This window comes from Ananas comosus, linkage group 15 (assembly GCF_001540865.1).
Source record: "Ananas comosus cultivar F153 linkage group 15, ASM154086v1, whole genome shotgun sequence".
NCBI classification, from domain to species: Eukaryota; Viridiplantae; Streptophyta; class Magnoliopsida; order Poales; family Bromeliaceae; genus Ananas; species Ananas comosus.
In genome coordinates, this window is record NC_033635.1 from 848,861 (window position 1) to 867,519 (window position 18,659).

Consider the following 18,659-nt stretch of genomic DNA (forward strand, 5'->3'; position numbering starts at 1 on the left):
TAGTTCGATAACCTCAAACATCAAAGTAGATGTACAACAGATAAGTCTGTTGCAATTTAGATTACTGCTTTATATAACATCTCTAGGATGTTTTTTTTTTTTTTTTTTTTTTTTTTTTTTTTTTTTTTTTTTTAGAAAGAGGTAGCACACTGCCCACTTCATTCATTGAATTAATGAACTAAGTTATATAGATGAGACAACGAGGCCTCGGTTGGAACAAAAAATAAAAAAAAAAAACTAAAGGACACGTCGATTAGTCGATAGGAATTGCTCCGAAAGGTTCGACACCAGCTTAATCTTACACCTCTAGGAATGTTATCTCCAAAAAAGATGGGAATAACTAGTTTATACATAATAACTCATTGAATTCTACTGATTCATCAAAATTCACTAAAACTTGAATGAGGTGTTTCTCTACAGGATCTACAAAATGAATAAAATTGAATGCTCTCATCTTGTGTGTACGTACAATTTACCAAGATTTAGAGGATTTGCTCCATCTACTACTCTGGTTTGTATTATTGTGGCAGTGGATCTTCTTTATGTACAGATGCTTCTGCAAATTTTGGACCTGGGTTAGTTCGTGGGGAACAAAACCTAGAAGCCCCTGCGCTTTGCGGCGATAAGTTGACTTGCTCTAAAGCTCGGAACTGAAGCTCGGAGGGATAGTCCCTTACACACCCTATTCGAGGGCCGGCCCCTGTAGTCCATTTGAAGGATAATTGCTTCCCCAGTTGATATGACTTCATTTCTTTCTTCGAGTTAATCCTCCTAAGGATCAGTTCTTGTGGTACAGAGGCTTCTTCATCTTCCTCCTGCTCCTCGAAAAACAAGTTTCTTTTATGGAAAACATGAGGCCTATTAGAAGTAGATGGCTCTTCAACTCTTTCCTCATTTCCAGACGAGTTTATTTGCTTTTCATTCTCTTCATCACTGTCTGCTGGGTCCTCTACCGTTAGATCAATCGGCCGTTCCACTTCTCTCTGTCCTCCTAATTTGAATCCAATGGAGGAACAACTAAAACTCGATTCTGAGGGGCCCTCCGCTGAACTAGAGCTTTCTGTTGCAGTGGAGCTTCTCTCTGCAGTAGAAGCATTACACGGCTCTATTTCATCTTCAAGCATTTCAGAGACGTTCCTTCCAGCAAGATCCAATTCAGAATAGCTGCTTGTTAGTCTACCCCCAAATTCCCCATCATCTTCTGTAGGATTTAACTGAACGAAATTTAAAACAAACGAGTCAATATAACGCGTTTCCAATTTTGAATAAATTGTCAGCTAGATGAGATTAGAAATAATTCAGATTTTAATCATCAAGTAAAACATACGAGTGAATACGACGTGCTTCAAATGTTGAATAAGTTGTAACTCGCACTTATTCTCACCTTTACATTGGAAAGATCCACATTGTTTTCCTTGAGAAAACTCATGAATTCCCGAAAGTTTTCTTCTGTCGGGCGGTAGTGTCCACTATGCCGCCAGACAGCCTGAGAGAAACAAAAATAGAATTTAGTAAACCATCATTTATGAAATAGGAGCTAACTTCCTGCTAATTAAGTTAATACCTTCAAAACTCCATTTTCTACTACTAATCTCCCAGCAGCAGATGTGGCACCTCCAGCAAGGAAACTGGAGTGCTGAAATGTTCCTTTCTTCTTCTGCAATAATGAAGAAAATGAAATCAGATAAACATCCAATAGGATCAAAAAACTTAATTTTTAGGGGGAGAATAATGAAAAATACCTGACCAACATATAAAGTCTTTGATGTGCTCAATACAAAGATCCATTTTGCATCTTTGGAACCCTCGGACGTGTCGAGGAGTTGCCTTCTTTGTTTGTACATGAACTTTCCATCCTCGACGGCAACTTCGTAAGCCTCTCTTTCTTTCTGCACAATAATATAAGGATTGTTTCATAAAAATTCAGCTTTGTCATTAAGTAGCACACACTATCCTGTTATTTAAGGCACTTACTGGTCCTAGATACTTGATGCACTGCTGCTGAAGCTTCCATCGAGGGCACTTCTCTTCGAGATTGACCTCCTTTCCTTCGCCCACATCAAGCCTGATAATTCATAGTGGTATTTATTTAGAACATAGAAAATCATCTTACTAAGCATGAAACATTCAGAAGAAGAGCTCCTGAGACCTACCAATAGAAAAAGGGTTGCTTGCTCTCACAGCGAAACCAACCTTCATAGTAGTAGTGAAGGTTGTGACCATATCGATGTCTCGGGTCAATCTGTTCATACATCAGTAAAGAATAGGTCATTACGTATCTCAATATGAAACATTGAAAACTACGAGATTAATTTGTGGTTGAAGTGATTCGTACTGCCTCGAGCCAATGCTGCAAAGCAAGTTTCTGAGCTTTATCATCCTTCGATAAACCTTTGCCAACCTGAACAAGAAACAATATTAAACTACTAGAAGTATATTATTTTATTTGTATATATCAGCATACTAGAACCAGAGAAAGTACCTTAGCTGCTCTAGTTCTCGCCCTCGACCATTTTGAGACAGCCGATTCCTGCTTCTCAATGTCGAAAAACGACACAGAACTCCTTTTCAGCAAAGCAAAATCCAGTAACTTCCACCTAAAGAAAGCAACCAAAAAATTATCTTTCTCGTATTAGACACTTATTTAAAACATCACAAATTCTACTTAAACAAAAAATAGAGGCAGCCAACAATTAATTCATACCATCTTTGTTCTACGAGGACGGCACAATCCGCAAGCTGCCTTCTTGTTCTAAAGCTCTTATAGACCTTCTGCAACTTCACCGCTGCCTCATGTTTCGGGCTGTCCAGCCCGATAACCGGTGATTCTGGCTCCATTTCTTGCGAAGGTCTAAACCTCTTAGCAGGATTGACCAGTTTCGTAGTCTCCTTATCAGAGGTAGGGCTCTTTATAGAGATCATGGTTTCTAAGTGAAGTGAATCTGGTTCCTCCCTTTTAAAGCTCAGTGATCCTTTGATTATTAGTTTGCCTGAGCCAAGGGCTTTCAGAATGGTGGGCTCGGAATCGCGACCGTCGAAACTAACCGATCGAAGGCTCGTGTTTATATTGTCATTGAAGTTGAAAGATTTCATGAGGAGAGATTCAAAGCTTTCGTCGAGAGAATCACGGTCGTCTGCGGAACATGAGAATAGTAGACCCATTTTTTGGATTTAGAACGGATGAAAGCCTCTGTTTTCTGTGCTAAATGTGAAAAATAGCAACAATGTTACCGATCTCCTCATGCAGAGAAAAGAATACGGAAGGTAAATTTGAGATGGTTTTTACAATAAAATGCGATCTAGTTGAGTTGCTTTTACAACAATGGTAGGGAACAAAAATTAACTGGAAAGGAGAAAACATTTTTTGAAAGACCAAATCTCAAGGATTAAAGACTAGATCAGCATGAAGCAGGATAAAAGTTTGATTACAAATAAGAGTAAAGAGAATCAGTTACCATTTTCTGCTAACAACTCAAACGGATCAACAAATTTCAACAGGAAAACAATCACTTCTCTCTAAGATCGAGCCAATAAAAGCACATCATTTTGCGCTCCATAGCGACAAAATGCAAACTTTAGCATCATAATACATGAGCAAATCAAAAATCTTAAAGAAGAAACCGTCGGATCCAATGGAACAAAGCGTTCCAAATTCTCCGAAGACATCCAAATACCCCAATGCCTCTAACCCACGAAAACCCCACCACTATGGACCTCAAAAAGCGAAGAAAAGAAGAGAACCCATTTCAGAATCCATCTAATTGCTACAAAAAAAAGCCAATAAAATCTCACCTTTGCGCGCCTCCCTGGCCTTCCGAAACACCTCAAAGCTCTCAGAAATGGGAAAAAAAAAATGGCGAGGTCAAAGGAGGACGAGGAGAGAAGATAATGTGAGAGGGAATGAGAGATAAAGAGGAGGAGACGCAGTTGGTTGGTTGGTTGGTAATGGAATGGAGATAGGCGTAGCCGAGTGAGGAGAAAAGCCCAGGGTGGTGGCTTCTTTTATAGCCTCCTAAAAGCAGGAATATGTATGTGGGACTCTGTTATGGGGGTGGTGAGTTTGAGCCAATAGAGAGGGCGCGGTGGTGTGTTTAAATAGGAACAAAGGAGAGGTGTGGTCCGTGTGGACTCTATTATTATTTATGGAAACACTACACCGTGAAGAAGCGAACCCAAGCTCCAGATTTTCCGGCCACGTGCTCGCGGAGAATCCTCTGTAGTAGATACAATTTCCCATACACGGATTCACCTTACCCAAATCTAAATAAATAAACATTTAGAAAATTTATTTAAACTATAGATAATTTTATTTTGATTTCACCGTTCAATTTTTTAAATTTTTAATTAAAATTTAATTTAAATAATTAGATGAGTTTTTAACTACAGAATTTAAATTAATTATTTATTTTAATAAATTTATAAATACTTAAATATTATAAAATATATTGACTGAATAGGTAAGAATAAACCAAATATTCAAACTTCAAAATAAAAAGAATCACTTATTGACTCGAAGTAAATAAATTTTTTTTAAAAAAATCAGGTTGTAAAGTCTAAACTTTTAAAGGTTAAATAGTCGAATCCAAAAGAATGGCAGTTGAAATAATTTTTGTACATTTTTATTAAAAAAAAAGGTAAAAAGATTAGGGAGAAACATTGGAGTCGTTATTCATAGTTTAAATGGGCTAATAACTGCGATATTTGACTATCCATAGGAGGGTCGGTGGTTTAATTGTACTCGGCATTCGCTTGACTGTTCCGTCGAATACGCTGCCGGGTTTTCTCCGGCAAAGAATTAAAACCATGGTAGTATTTTTGTCCCAATGAGTAATGATTTTTCTCTTTTTTTTTTCTTTTTTTTTTTTGATGAGAGAGAGAGAAAGGTAGCATATTATAAACTTTTCTTAAAAAAATAAATTTAGTCGGAAATAAAAATTATTATTTTTTATTTGAATGGTTTTTTTTTTGCGATTGATTTTTTAGTATTTCTTATATTGTCAATTTTTTTAGTAATATACTATTAAGATTAATCCTACCCCATTTCAATTCCAAAGATATAATAAAATTAGTATTAAAATTGAATCTTCTGGCTAAATTCTTCCTAATAAGCTTTTACTGCTTTAAGTAGAAATATTAAATCAAAATTGTTGATTTTAACCTGCGTCAGTGATAGTCCAAATACAAGAATAGTTCAAAGAAAGAAATAGGAATAGTTCAAAGAAATCTCGTGAGTAAATCCCACCTACTTTGTTTTTAATTTTTCTAAAAATGCAAGTCCAATTCACGTAGAAAAGTCACCATCTTGCAAATGGCATTGCCGTGCCAAATGTTGTTGAGTTCCACGACTAGTTCCAAGTTACTATCGAGCTTGGTCCGAGAAAACTTCCACCCCACAAAATATGTTTCAAGAGTTATTAATACGACTGACCGTTCCTAGAGCAAGTGACAAAGAATTTGGTAATTGATATCCGAAATTTAAATTCGAATCCTAATTGATTCACATTTTTTGCTAAGTTTATTTATAAATAAAATAAACGAGACGAATAGCGTACTACCTATCTTTGAAAAAAGAAAGAAAAGAAAAGGAGTTATTAATACGTTCACAAACTCATATAATTTCTTACATTACGAGGACAAATTAACCAAAGGCTCTTCACACCGCGTATGTTAGTACATTAATGATTTCTAAAAACATCGCATCAAAGGAAACATTTGAATATCTTGGTTTAGAACTGTAAAAAAAACACATAAATAAGAGATGATGTTTCCATCAGCAGTGTCAATACATTTTGCGGAGCGTCTGAAGTAATAGATGACGTCATAAGTGAGAACGGGTCATCTCGGTCTTTTTGATGTCAAGGCTCACGCACGGCTTGGCTTGGCTTGGCAAAAGAGTTATGGAATGTAGAGTGGTAATTGATATGAACACTAGGGAAAGAGATGGAAAATTATCATGTCAAGGCTCACACACGGTTTGTTTATTGATTATTTGGTCTTACGTTGTTATTTGGTGTGGACCGACGAAGTGTTCAGTCATTTGCGAATGGACTCAACAATATAGTTGACCTTAAATTAGGAGTATCGCTTGTAAGCAGTGTTCTCCAAGTCACTGACTTTGGTGCGTTTACTTAGTCGGAAGTCGTATCCCCACATCCCCCAACACCCCAAATTAAGAAGGGAAAAAAAAAAAAAAAAAAAAAAAAAGAGAAAAAAACACATGATGTACTAGATTTCTAAGATATAGGGCCTCTTTGGCTTAAATTCTCAAAAAATAATTTATATAGAATTAATTTTAATTTGAAAAAGTAATTTTAGTTAAGAGCCGTAGAGCGTTTGGCTGAGTTTAGATAAAAGTTATTTTTTTCAAGTAATTTTGTAAAGCTGTTTGTCAAAAAAATTTGATGTTTGCATATAATAACATTTTTTACTAAATTTTATTTTAAAATAATTTAAAATTTGAATTAAAATTTAAAATTTTGAATTTTAAAATTTGAGATTTGATATTTAAATTTAAAATTTAATATCTAAATTTTAAATTTTAAATTTTAAAAGTTGAAATTTTAAAAATTCAAAAATGAATTAAAAAATTAAAAATAAAAATTAAATTTAAATTTAAATTTGGAATCAAAAATTAAAATAAAAATTTTAAATTTGATTCCAAAATCAGAACCAGATTTCAAAAAGCAGACTTTTGATTTTGGGTCTCGAAAATCAAAGAACTGATTCTAAAAATCAAAATCAAATTAAAAAAATGTGATTGTCAAATACTCTATTAAGCCAAAAATCACTTAATTTTGAACTCAAAATCACTTTTCAAAGCTAGGCCAAACACCCCAATAACTTTTCATAAATAGAAAAAGAAAAAAGAATAGAAAAATATATGCGTGTGAGTAACAAAAGATTTATTAATCCACTTAGAGCTACAAGGATCATGTGGTGGGTAAGTTTTCAGATCAGAAATCTACCACATGGCCCTATGAACCCTACGAGTTAGGCTAATTAAAATAATCCAAGTAACCATGTACCGAAGATAAACAACAGAAAACGAAAATATATGAAGCTATACTTTATTTTATTTTATTTTATTTTATTTTGGGTAGCATTATTCATGATCACATTATAGCCACCACCCTATGCTTAAAATCAAACATCAAACATAATCATAAAATACAAATTTAATTATCTTTTAAAATTCTATTTAAACTTATAAAAATTTATTTGATCTGATCAAAGTGCCGGAACAAGCTTTCACGCAATTAGCTTGCAATGCATCCTATACGGTATCGGCACAGCGGAAGAGACTTTTTGGCCCTTATGAAACGATTGTAAACATGCAAGGAAATTGTAGGATTTTTCACTTTTTCCAACGAGATATTCTTGAGGTCTAGGACAAGCAAATTTCCCAAATTAATTACGGCTAAGAAAGAATGCTATTATTACTAAATAAATAGCGCATGATGTTATTTTATAAATGTATCTCGTGGATCACAGGGCGAGACTAAGGAAAGAGCCAGTGCGACAAAGGAAAAGATTCAAAAGAATAAGGAGCGAGAGCAAATAGAAAATTCATTACCTAGTAGTAGTGGCTAGGGATTGTTAAGGAGGCAACTACGGCACTAAATTTCTGGTGTACTAACACGAATATCGAAGCAGGTGTTGCTCAGAGAGCGCGGAGCAAGTTGAATGAATTAAGATTAACTAGTGTAGGAAACTGCGCGATGCGGCGGATAAAAATTTTTAGTAAAAATTTATAAAATAAATAAACAAATATGAAACATAAAAAAGAAAAAAAAAATATAAGTATATTTGATTGAAAATATTACATATTTTCTCATAAATGGTAGATCAAGAGCCACTAAAAAAAAAAAGCAAATGTGAGTAAATAAAACAAAAAATAAAAAGTCATTTGAAAAAATAAAATAAATATAATTTTTTAGAGAAGAGAAAAAATGACTTAGGGCCCACACCTCCCTCGAATTAAGGAGATACATCCACATAGAATTTAGGCATGAAAATTCATGTATAGGTATAGAAGGTATAGATGTGGTTGGAATTATTAGATGAAAAGTTATGCCCAACCATTTTTAAGAGATCATGCAGAGAAATAGTTACCTTTTACTATTTAAAATGTTACAAATTTATGCTAATCACCTAAAAAAGAAATTGTGCAAATCAGAGGCCAATAAGATAAATATGTTGGTAACTGGTTCTAATATCTGATGCGATTCCTTTTGATATGTAAATTATCCCTAAACTTGAGATGTGAAATGCAATAATATTTATGTAGTGAACAATAGGAATGGAGATATCCAACCTGGAGTCACAAGGCGGGCAGATATGAATGAGAAGAATTTATAAGCCGAGAATTAGGTAAAGCAAATTAATATGCAGCGCGCTTTTCCGTTTGTCACATCCAGATGTCAATATGCAGAGCAATCCAAGTTTTACATTACTAAATAGGAGAACTTAGAAATGGGAGCTTAAATTGCCTAAATGAAGATACGAGGAAAGAAAGATACTCTTATTTGGCATTCGCACCAACATAAATCCTATTATTCTCACCTTCATTAGCACACTATAGGCTATCTCTCTATGATCTTCAGTCACATTTGAGTTCATTTTTTGCACAGACTTAATAATATAAATCCAAATTTAAATCGATTAATATGCTGAGGCACTACAGCATTTTTCAATATTGATACGATCCCGAACTAATTTGAACACTACCACCCAAGCTACTACTATCTTGTCTCAATTAAAGTACTTAACTTTTTTCTTTGTTTATTTTTTTATGTTTAAATTTTTGAATAGTTTGAAACATGAGTTTACAAGGGCCAAAAATTGACTCTTCAATTGGCTATTAATTAGTGGCCAGATCCGTTTAGATCTCACAAGCAAAACGAAGATAGGAAATGGGGGTCAACGGCACCGCCAGGGTCCAAGTGTGCGCGCGCGCGCATCTCCACGCACACGCACTTTTTAAAACAGCGCATGCGCCGCTACGCACAAGAAGTCGAAAAAGAAGAGGAGACGGGGCCGTTAACGACCCCGTACCACCCACCGTACATGGGGCACGTGGCGGCAGCTGGCGCCCCCACGTGGCTGGGCCAGCTGGCAAGGGACAAACCGACAGGGCCCGCTCCGGACGTGACCAACCGACTCCTCCCGAAGGTCACCCCACACCTTCCGTTTGGAGGATCCACACACGGTCAAATTTAACCTATTTTTAACATTATTTATGTAGTACACAAAGATTATATAATATTTATTTTTTAAAAAAAATAAAATTAGTTAAAAATATGAAATAATTAGATTTTAAATTTATAATCTCGAATACCAGCGATCAAATTTTTTGTCAATTGCGCTAGAGAAAATTAGACATCAATCACTATTCTTAATAACTAATGTAATATAAATCTGAAACCTCGTGGTTACTAGAGAAATAAACAGGTTTACTATTTTATATTATTATATATGTTAACAAATTACTCAAACACAATAGTCGCCAATAAAATATGTACATAATTTTGATATTGTTAGAATTTGGTTAGATTTGTAGTTGAATCCTATTTAGATAAGAATTAATATTTAAATCTGTTGGAGATAAATTAAAATTTAAATATTAATTAGAGGATAAATCTAACTAGATTAGGATTAATATTTAAATCTATTAGAGATTGATTAAGATAGATTTAGATATTAATTGGAGTAAAAATTCTAATTATATGAGGATTGGATACTGTTTGAGCATTATAAATATATGCATTGGGGCTAATTAATTAATTGAAGCCAAGAAGCAAAAGGTGCTACAAGAGAGAGAGAGTAAGGCAGAGACAAAAAGAGCTCTTGGGTGCCGTACCAGAGAGAGAAAAAGAGAGAGAGAGTTATTTAGTGCACCTAGTGCACGGATGCACGTAAATAGGTTGTCTTTTGGATTAATAAAAGACGAGAGAAAGGTAGAAGAGATTCAGAAAGAGGGCTCGGGTTGTAGCTACTCTGTGTAGAAGAGAAGTCAGGCGTAATCTTCTCTTATTTAATGAATCTTATTTTACCCGAATATTTTCTATTTTGATTTTTTCTCTCTTTTATGATTGTATCAGCTTTTGCTGAGGAGACGGGTTTATAGTAAAAACCCGATTCGATGCTTCCGTTGCAGAATCCCAACAATCGATACCGGATCCACAGCAGTCGGTATCGGAGCGGGTTGCGGATTCACGAGATTCGATACCGGGGCAAGTACCGGATTCCCAACAAGTAGTATCAGAGCCGAAGGTTACCGATCTGCGGGAACGAAATTCTAAATCGAGAAGTTCGACAGCAAGAACAATTTCGGATTATGGCAAATTAAAGTACGAGCAATTCTAGTACAGCAAGAGTTAGACGAGACATTGAACGGGAATGAGGCAAAGTCGGCGGAGATCACAGATGCGGCATGGACGAAGATGGAGCGGAAGGCGCTGAGTACGCTTCATCTATCATTAGCAGATGAGGTTCTTTACAACGTAGCCAGCAAGACGACACCGGCGAAGTTGTGGAAGAAATTGGAAGATCTGTACATGACCAAATCCCTGACGAACAGATTGTATCTGAAGCAGCGACTGTTTACGCTGCGGATGCAAGAAGCGGCAAGCCTACATGAGCATCTGAACGAATTCAACAAGGTGGTGACCCAATTGACTATCATTGGAGTCAATCTGGATGACGAAGATAAGGCGCTAATTTTACTATCTTCGCTACCGGCAACATATGAGCATCTGGTGACCACGTTACCTTATGGCAAGGAGACCATAAGCGTGGAGGCGGTCACGGCGGCGCTTCTCTCGAACGAGATGCGGAAGATGACTCAGGAGTCCGGCACGCAGAGACATGATACAGCTTTGGTGGTGAGAGCGAAGAAGGAGGCGACAACATCAGCGACCGGAGATCGACAGAAGAAACCGCTATTTGAGGTAGAATGCTTTTACTGTCACAGGAAGGGGCATATCAAGCGTAATTGTCGAAAACTTCAGAATGATCTGAAGGAGTTAAAGCGACAGAAGGAGAAAACTGTTGTGAACCAAGACGAGACGGTATCAGCGACGGCGCAGACAGCAGAGTCGGAGATGATCGATTCTGATGTGCTATATGCGGCGACCGGAGGTGCGAAAATTTCGAACGATGCGTGGGTGCTCGATTCAGCACGTTCTTTTCACGTATGCCCGGAGAAGGAGTCTTTTGCCACCTATAAGGCAATCAAAGGTGGAAAGGCACTGATGGGGAACGGGATAGTATGCAAAGTATTGGGAGTCGGCATGGTGAAAATCCGAATGCACAATGGGGTCGTGAGGACGCTGACAGGTGTGCGGCACATTCTTGGATTGAAGCAGAATTTGATCTCGTTAGGCGCATTGGACTCGAAGGGTTGCGATATTTCGGCTTCAAGTGGAGCTATGAGGGTCCGAAAGCAAGATCCGATCGTATGCGAGGCGAACAAGCGTGGGAACTTATACGTTCTAAACGGGAGCACAGCCAGAACGGGAGCGAAGACGGTTTGGGTTTCAAAAGTTCGCGGATGTGCAGTTGCTCGAGACGAAGCGACGGATGCGGCGACATCGAGCGGAGGAGATAAGCTCAAGGTGGAGCTTGCATGGTGAGCTCGACGTAGCGGTTGAAAATTACAAATCAAACCAAGGTGGAGAATGTTAAGATTTGATTAGATTTATAGTTGAATCCTATTTAGATAAGAATTAATATTTAAATCTGTTGGAGATAAATTAAGATTTAAATATTAATTAGAGGATAAATCTAACTAGATTAGGATTAATATTTAAATCTATTAAAGATTGATTAAGATAAATTTAGATATTAATTGGAGTAGAAATCCTAATTATATGAGGATTGGATACTGTTTGAGCATTATAAATATATGCATTGGGGCTAATTAATTAATTGAAGCCAAGAAGCAAAAGGTGCTGCAAAAGAGAGAGTACGGCAGAGACAAAAAGAGCTCTTGGGTGCCGTACCAGAGAAAAAGAGAGAGAGAGAGCGTTATTTAGTGCACCTAGTGCACCGGTGCACGTTGTCTTTTGGATTAATAAAAGACGAGAGAAAAATAGAAGATATTTAGAAAGAAGGCTCGGGTTTTAGCTACTCTCTGCAGAAGAGAAGTCAGGTGTAATTTTTTTTTATTTAATGAATCTTATTTTACCGGCATATTTTCTGTTTTGATTTTTTCTTTCTTTTATGATTGTATCAGTTTTTGCTGAGGAGACGGATTTATGGTAAAAATCCGATTCGACGCTTCCGTTGCGGAATCCCAACAATCGATACCGAATTCACAGCAGTCGGTATTAGAGCGGGTTGCGGATTCACGAGATTCGGTACCGGGACAAGTACCGGATTCCCAACAGATATTTGATTAAAAACAAAGTAGATGTCCAGAGATTCTTTGTAGATAGCATTTAGAAAGAGATGTGTCGGTTCGGTGGGGCAAAAGAGTCGAAACAGCTGCGTTAACTTTCTTTCTACTGTGTGTGACGGTGGGACGACGTGTGATCTAGAAGCGTTGCATTAATATGGATACTTAAAGATCCTCGAATTTCGACAGCTTAACAAGATTAGTTATATATCCTTTTAAAATGTACGCTCTTTGATTCCGTAGACTAAAATATGTCCTTGGCCATAGACATACTTAATCCTGTCTAGGGGAGAATCCACGATTTACTCAATGGCATGATGGCATGAATCAAGACGAATGAATTGAGAAGCTAAATCCGATTAGAACTAAAGCTGTTAAGTTGAATCAAATCATTTGGACTTTAATCTTTGCCTTTGTGTGCATGAAAAGAATATATATGGATACAATCCTATACTTTATTACCATCTCAAATAAGTTCAAAATTTCGATTTATTTTAAAAAAAAATTTATAACTCAGCTAGAAATGTAAAGTAGCTAGACATCGAACTTCGGAGCTAGGGTATCAGCCAAGAACAACTCAGCTAAAAATTTGAAATGATAGCACGAGATAAAGGGAGGTTTAGCAAAAGGAGAGACTAAATGTCCTTGCATGCATCTAGATCACCACAAAATCAAATCATAATTTGCGAAGCCGAAGAGGTTACAGCCTGTTTGATTAGATGAACAACTTAAAATCGGGTAAGCCACAGTAGGTGTGGTCCACAACATGCAAGAAACAACTTAAACCAGAAGAAGAAAATGTCTCTCTAGATCCAAGAAAAGCCCTTTTTCACATGGAGCCCCACTTGATTAAAACAATGACAAGAGATAATAAACCGTTCACTATAGAAAGGCCACCAACCTACAGAACTCTGACTTTTGGCTTAAATTTGGAGATGAAAAAGTAGAGCATATCCACGTATACCAACAACTGGTGAAGTCCTCACCTTGGCTAATAAATCAACTGGTGAAGTCCTCACCTTGGCTAATAAATAAATTCACGAGAAGTGGGAAGGATTTGGGAAATGGGGATTGGACATAGGAGTCAACATCCAATAGTTTAAGTTAGTTTACACTGTTCAAGATGAAAAGCACTTTTTTTTTTTTTTTTGAGAGAGAGATAGGTAGTATGCTATCCGTTTCATTTATTTCATTTAGAAATAAATTTAGCTGAAAATGTGAATCAACTGGGTTTCGAACTTAAATCTCGGGTATCAACCATCAAGTCCTTTGCCACTTACTTTAGGGACGATCGGTTTGAAAACAAACGAAGCAAGTAACATATAGTTTGAAGTGCACTTATTAACAAACCAAATGAACAAAAAGCGTACGAGATGGGCAGGAAGTGCACAATTAAGAGCATACAGCTTGCCACTGAAATGAGACAGCTGTTTACTCAGAAAGTCTATAGATTAAATAAGCATTTTTTTCTCACTCTTCTCTTTCTCCTATGTCCCACTTGACACCAAACTGTATAAGACATATGAACTGTTCCTTCATCTTTTAATATTATTGTTGTTATCTCTCTCAACCTACAAAGAAACCAACCGACCTATTTCTCTTCCTTGTTCTTCTGCAGAGGTCAAAACGCGTCTTCTCAGAAACTGCGTCTGGAAAAATTTTTAAGTAGTGAGTTAGTATATAGGGTCTCTTTGCGTGGAGTTTGCTGCTACGTATAAATTGTATTGAGCCATAACAAGTGTAGGCCCCATATGTCATTGTCATCACAATGACTTTTTATAACAAAGGATCATATTTACGATTTATTTGATTATTATATATATATATATATATAAGTCAAAACAAGGAAACTTGTGTAGCAAGAGACCTTAGTTTGTGCTTTAGGCTGGCCTTTTCTAGAAAACAATATAGAAGCCATGCAAGAAAGTTACCAAGCGGAGTTACATTAATCTAGGCACATTTGCAGGGATTTCTCTCCACATTTATTTATCCAATCATTTCACAAGAGGTGTCGAAAATGCTACTTGGTGTCATTGTCCAATTTTTTTTGACTTAACAGAGATAAATCTCTATTTTATTACAAGGAGCAGAGTAAGCTAAAGAAGAAAAAGGAAAGGAGCAAATGTCAATGTCCAACTTGATCTTTCGACACGAAGCATTGTGGCAAAAATGTGCAGAGACCCCTCAGTTACTATAGGCCATTTTGGTCAAACCACAAGTGCTTCAAATGTTAAGGCATAAGGTAATGTTTGGGGGATCATAAGTTCGAGTCTTAGAAGAAATATTTCGGGAAAGGAATAAAGGGTCCCAATTTTTAAAGAAAACAGAAGTCCTGAACCCATCATTGCAGTTTCTAGTAAGGAACTTTACATTATTACTTCATTTCGGCCCGTATTAACAGGTTTGGATTGGGTTTTGGGCCTTTTGGCTAAACTCAAAGTCGAAACCTGTTAAAATTTGGTTTTGCATTCGGGTTTCAGGCCATGATTAGAATAAAATCTAAAGTTAACGCAATCCAAATCTATTAGCGTGTGTAGAGGAAGAGTCTTTTTGAAGATTATCCTGAGGAAGCACTAACCAGTAAATTAGTTTCCATATTGGGTTTTAGTGCCCTTAGTTGCATCTTAAGATGACAAGTGGTGAAACGATTATGTTTATTGTCGGAATTTCTAACTTCTACCAATTCCCTATAACATCCCTTTCATTGCCATTACTATTGAACATAAGTGCCCTTGATAGGTTTCTAGACAGAATACTGGGCTTATATAGAGCACTGGATTTTTCGGCAACCCTTTAAGCATTCTTTCTTGTGTATTTGGTGTATGCAAAATATTCTGCAACTATGGTTTTCTGTTAGCCTGTTATAATAACCTAACAATGAAATTACAAAATCTTCATCAGCTTAAACAATGCAATTCTATATTCCTCCCTCTCAATCTAAATATTAAACTACACCCATCGTTTGCTCTGCAATACAAAGATTTTGAGTGCTAAAACATCCAGTTGAGAATCCATCATCCCCCAACCAACCTACATTTTTAAATGAAGCTATACTAGGTCATGACATATTTTCCCAAATTATTTCTTGGAATAATACTGTGTATGGTGGGAAAGGAGCATATATTCTTTCTCTTAATTGACTTGCTGTCGAATCAAAAGTGAGCATGTAATGTATTCATATGCTTATGCCATTGAAATTATTATCAGACCTGGGATCGGAAATCTCTAGGAACAAAATACATGTTTCTCGATGCTTCGAACCGTTTGTTGGCCTACAGGCAATGGTTACACTGGTTGTCTTGCCTGGATTTTAATTTGCTGCTTCCATTGTATGCTTGTTTGACCTAAATTACAGAGATCAGACTTCTAGTTCTTCACACAATTCCTTTGACAGTTCATCGTATAGCAATCCAGTGTCCTAGTCCTTTGGGTTTGATCAAGAAATTATGAAACCTATTATGCCTTTTCAATTCCAAATTTTTCATATAATTTCAGCTAGCAACTCCTACTTTGTTGTTCATAGTGGTGACAATGTAGAGCTTTCCAATAGGCTAGTATCTTTAGCAGCACTAGAACACCAATTCTAGGAAAGACCAACAAGCAGAGAACTACTACCAAAAATCTTAAGATGCAAATGAGAAGAACAAACCTCAAGCAGAGACGCAGATTCCACATAAAAAGACTAGTTGGGATATCTCGGCCACAACCACTAGGGCTTCGACTTCGACTAGTTCTCAAATAACCGGTCAGCGCTGATGGGCTATAACTGTAGCTTCTTACCCACATATTGTTCTCAGAACTGCCGCGCAAATAGTTCATAACTATTGTCACTATAAGCAGCAACTCACGATCATAACCTTCATAGAGCACATAAGTGATAGAGAAGCTGCTGTAAGTAAGGTGTAAAAAGCAATGGCAAAAGGATTAAAGATCATTGCACCAGATAGTTATGAGGCACCAACATTAACTGCAATGTCTAGTAGGCAATAAGGGCATGTTTGGTTCATGAGTGGAATCGAAATCGGAAATGGTATTGGATTGTATTGGAATAGGAAATTGAATGACGAATTATCTAAAAATGTTTAGTTTATTATTGAAATGGAAATCTGAATGGACATTTAGAATTGTAAGAAGGGGTTTGGTAAAGAGAGAAGAGAGCGATGAAGGGAGAGGAAGGAGGGTGTTTGTAAGAGAGAGTTTGGAATGGTTTACTAGGAATGGGTTAATCCGGAATTCAAAACTAGCTCGAGCCATAAATACATTCGGCCATTTCCATTCTAGAGTGGAATAAGAATCGGAATCCGATTCTTGTAAAACAAACAACAACTATTGAAATCAATAAATCTCGTTCCGATTCCATAGTCTAAAATATGTAAACCAAACAAGTCCTAAGAATTACTTATACTGATTAGATGTGCAATCAACACAAACTGTTAATCTTCTCCATTCTATTGAATAAACCACTACATCGAACAAAATATTATTTTCCACTAACAGTAAATTCCTCCTTCGTTAGTAGCGAAAGTACTAAAGTAAACTGCATGCCATCTAATCATTATGCTGGTGAAGATAACACATGATCATGCAACAGATGAACATATCATTTGCATTTTTTTTTCTAAAGTAAACTACATGCCATTTAATCATTCATAGTTCGATCCTTTACTTGGATCCAAATAATCTCGTTCAAAGCATAGGGAACTTGTTTCATGACATATAAAAAAAAAAAAAAAAAAAAAAAAAAAAACAAGAAAAAACAAATGCAGAACTCGATTGAGAGCAGGGATCAGAGCTTACCCCGAAAAAAATCGAGAGATGCGACAACGAGAAATCACGGGAAAACGACGAAGAAAAGGATTTCGAAAACCCTAGATAAGAAAATGCTGAGGAGCGAAAATGGAGAGCTATTAACTTTGAAACCGCAGAGGCTTCGGCGCTTCTCTTTTCCCTCTCTTCTAGAAGCTTTTTTCGCGCGGTTTGGGAATCCATGGGCCCGCTTAGGAGAACCGTACGATGGCTGCGGATTTGGACGGTGGATCCGGACGTTCTGAGTTATATAGTATTACATCGTAAAGGAGATAATGGGCTCGAATTGAGCTCGGCCTAAGGGCCCCAGAACTATTGGGCCACCCAAAACCCGTTAGGCTAAGCATAATGGGCTAAAACTTTTTCTTTTTAATTTTCTTTTATGCGGAACATTCAAAAAAAACTTTTGTGTGTTAGAAAGGAAAATGCCATTAGAAATTAATAGAACGACCAATGTTCCGTTAATTAGAAATATATATATATATTTATGTGCGTTGATTAATTTTGTTTCAAATTGATATTATCTAATTATACAGTGATAGAAAAATGCTTTGCGTTGTTAGCATCTTGAGTTCGTGCATGAATTCATTGATCAAAACTCTTCATATCATAAATGTTATTACGTCAACATAAAAATGAAAAAAAATTTTCGTTCACTCCAATTTGTTTTACCTGCGCAGTTTACTAGGTTTGAGGACATAGAAATCCAGACATTCAATCTTGCAAGAAACTGGCTCGATCCGACCGAATGTACGGCTCAATTTAATGTGCTCAGCAGCGTAATAAGGAGAACACATTGATGATCCTATTTAGGCTCTTGTCACACCTACTTTCATGTGCCATTCACTTTGTACGATCAAAGTTGTTGATCCCCCAACATTGAGATGGGATTGGTCCAAATCATTATTGTACTGTTACAGATGCATCCAAATGCCTATTATGTGCCATGGCCCCTGGGACCCAATGTCAGCGTTTCAAGATAATAGGCCAACATCATCATCATAGTTACAAACTATATGATTTCTTTCGTTTTACACCTATGCATCTCATGGAAATGAAAGTTTATTTATTTTCTTATAATAAATTAAGATAAAAGTGCCATATATTATGGTGTTAATGGACCCCCAAATTAAATCCAATTGCCGAATCCTGACCCGCGCAAAATTCGGATCTAATAGCTTAGCGTGTGGATCAGAATATGGATGTGGGTATAAGTTGTGTTGTGGAACCCCGACCCAAAATATTAGTGTAGGGTCAATGGTCAATGTGTTTTTTTTTTTTCTTTTTCATCAAACATTTACAGGATATTTCAAAAACTCCCCTTGAGATCTCTTCTTCAATCTCCACTTGTCTCTTCCAAAAGATTTAGTTATAACTCCAATAAAAGCGTTTGGTTCGAGGATAAGCAAAAAATGACTATTCCATGAATAGTTATAAATTGAGGTATAAGGGGGAA

At 36.5% G+C, this 18,659-nt stretch overlaps 1 protein-coding gene across 1 annotated transcript; it reads right to left on the bottom strand.

Annotated features, from left to right (window-relative positions):
• LOC109721810 (IQ domain-containing protein IQM2-like) lies at positions 432-4,038 on the bottom strand. Its single transcript, XM_020249602.1, has 10 exons — positions 3,793-4,038; positions 2,705-3,197; positions 2,483-2,597; positions 2,336-2,401; positions 2,154-2,242; positions 1,975-2,065; positions 1,743-1,889; positions 1,565-1,657; positions 1,385-1,486; positions 432-1,214 (listed from the first exon to the last, which is right to left on the bottom strand). The coding sequence occupies exons 2-10, from the start codon at positions 3,160-3,162 to the stop codon at positions 519-521; spliced, it is 1,857 nt and encodes a 618-aa protein (XP_020105191.1). The 5' UTR covers positions 3,163-3,197; positions 3,793-4,038; the 3' UTR covers positions 432-518.

Coding starts and splice junctions, on each gene's coding strand:
- LOC109721810 (XM_020249602.1), bottom strand. CDS start 3,162: ATGGGTCTACTATTCTCATGTTCCGCAGACGACCGTGATTCTCTCGAC. Junction 2,243..2,335: donor TGCAGCATTGGCTCGAGGCA/GTACGAATCACT, acceptor ATGTATGAACAG/ATTGACCCGAGACATCGATA. Junction 1,215..1,384: donor TGGATCTTTCCAATGTAAAG/GTGAGAATAAGT, acceptor AATTTCGTTCAG/TTAAATCCTACAGAAGATGA.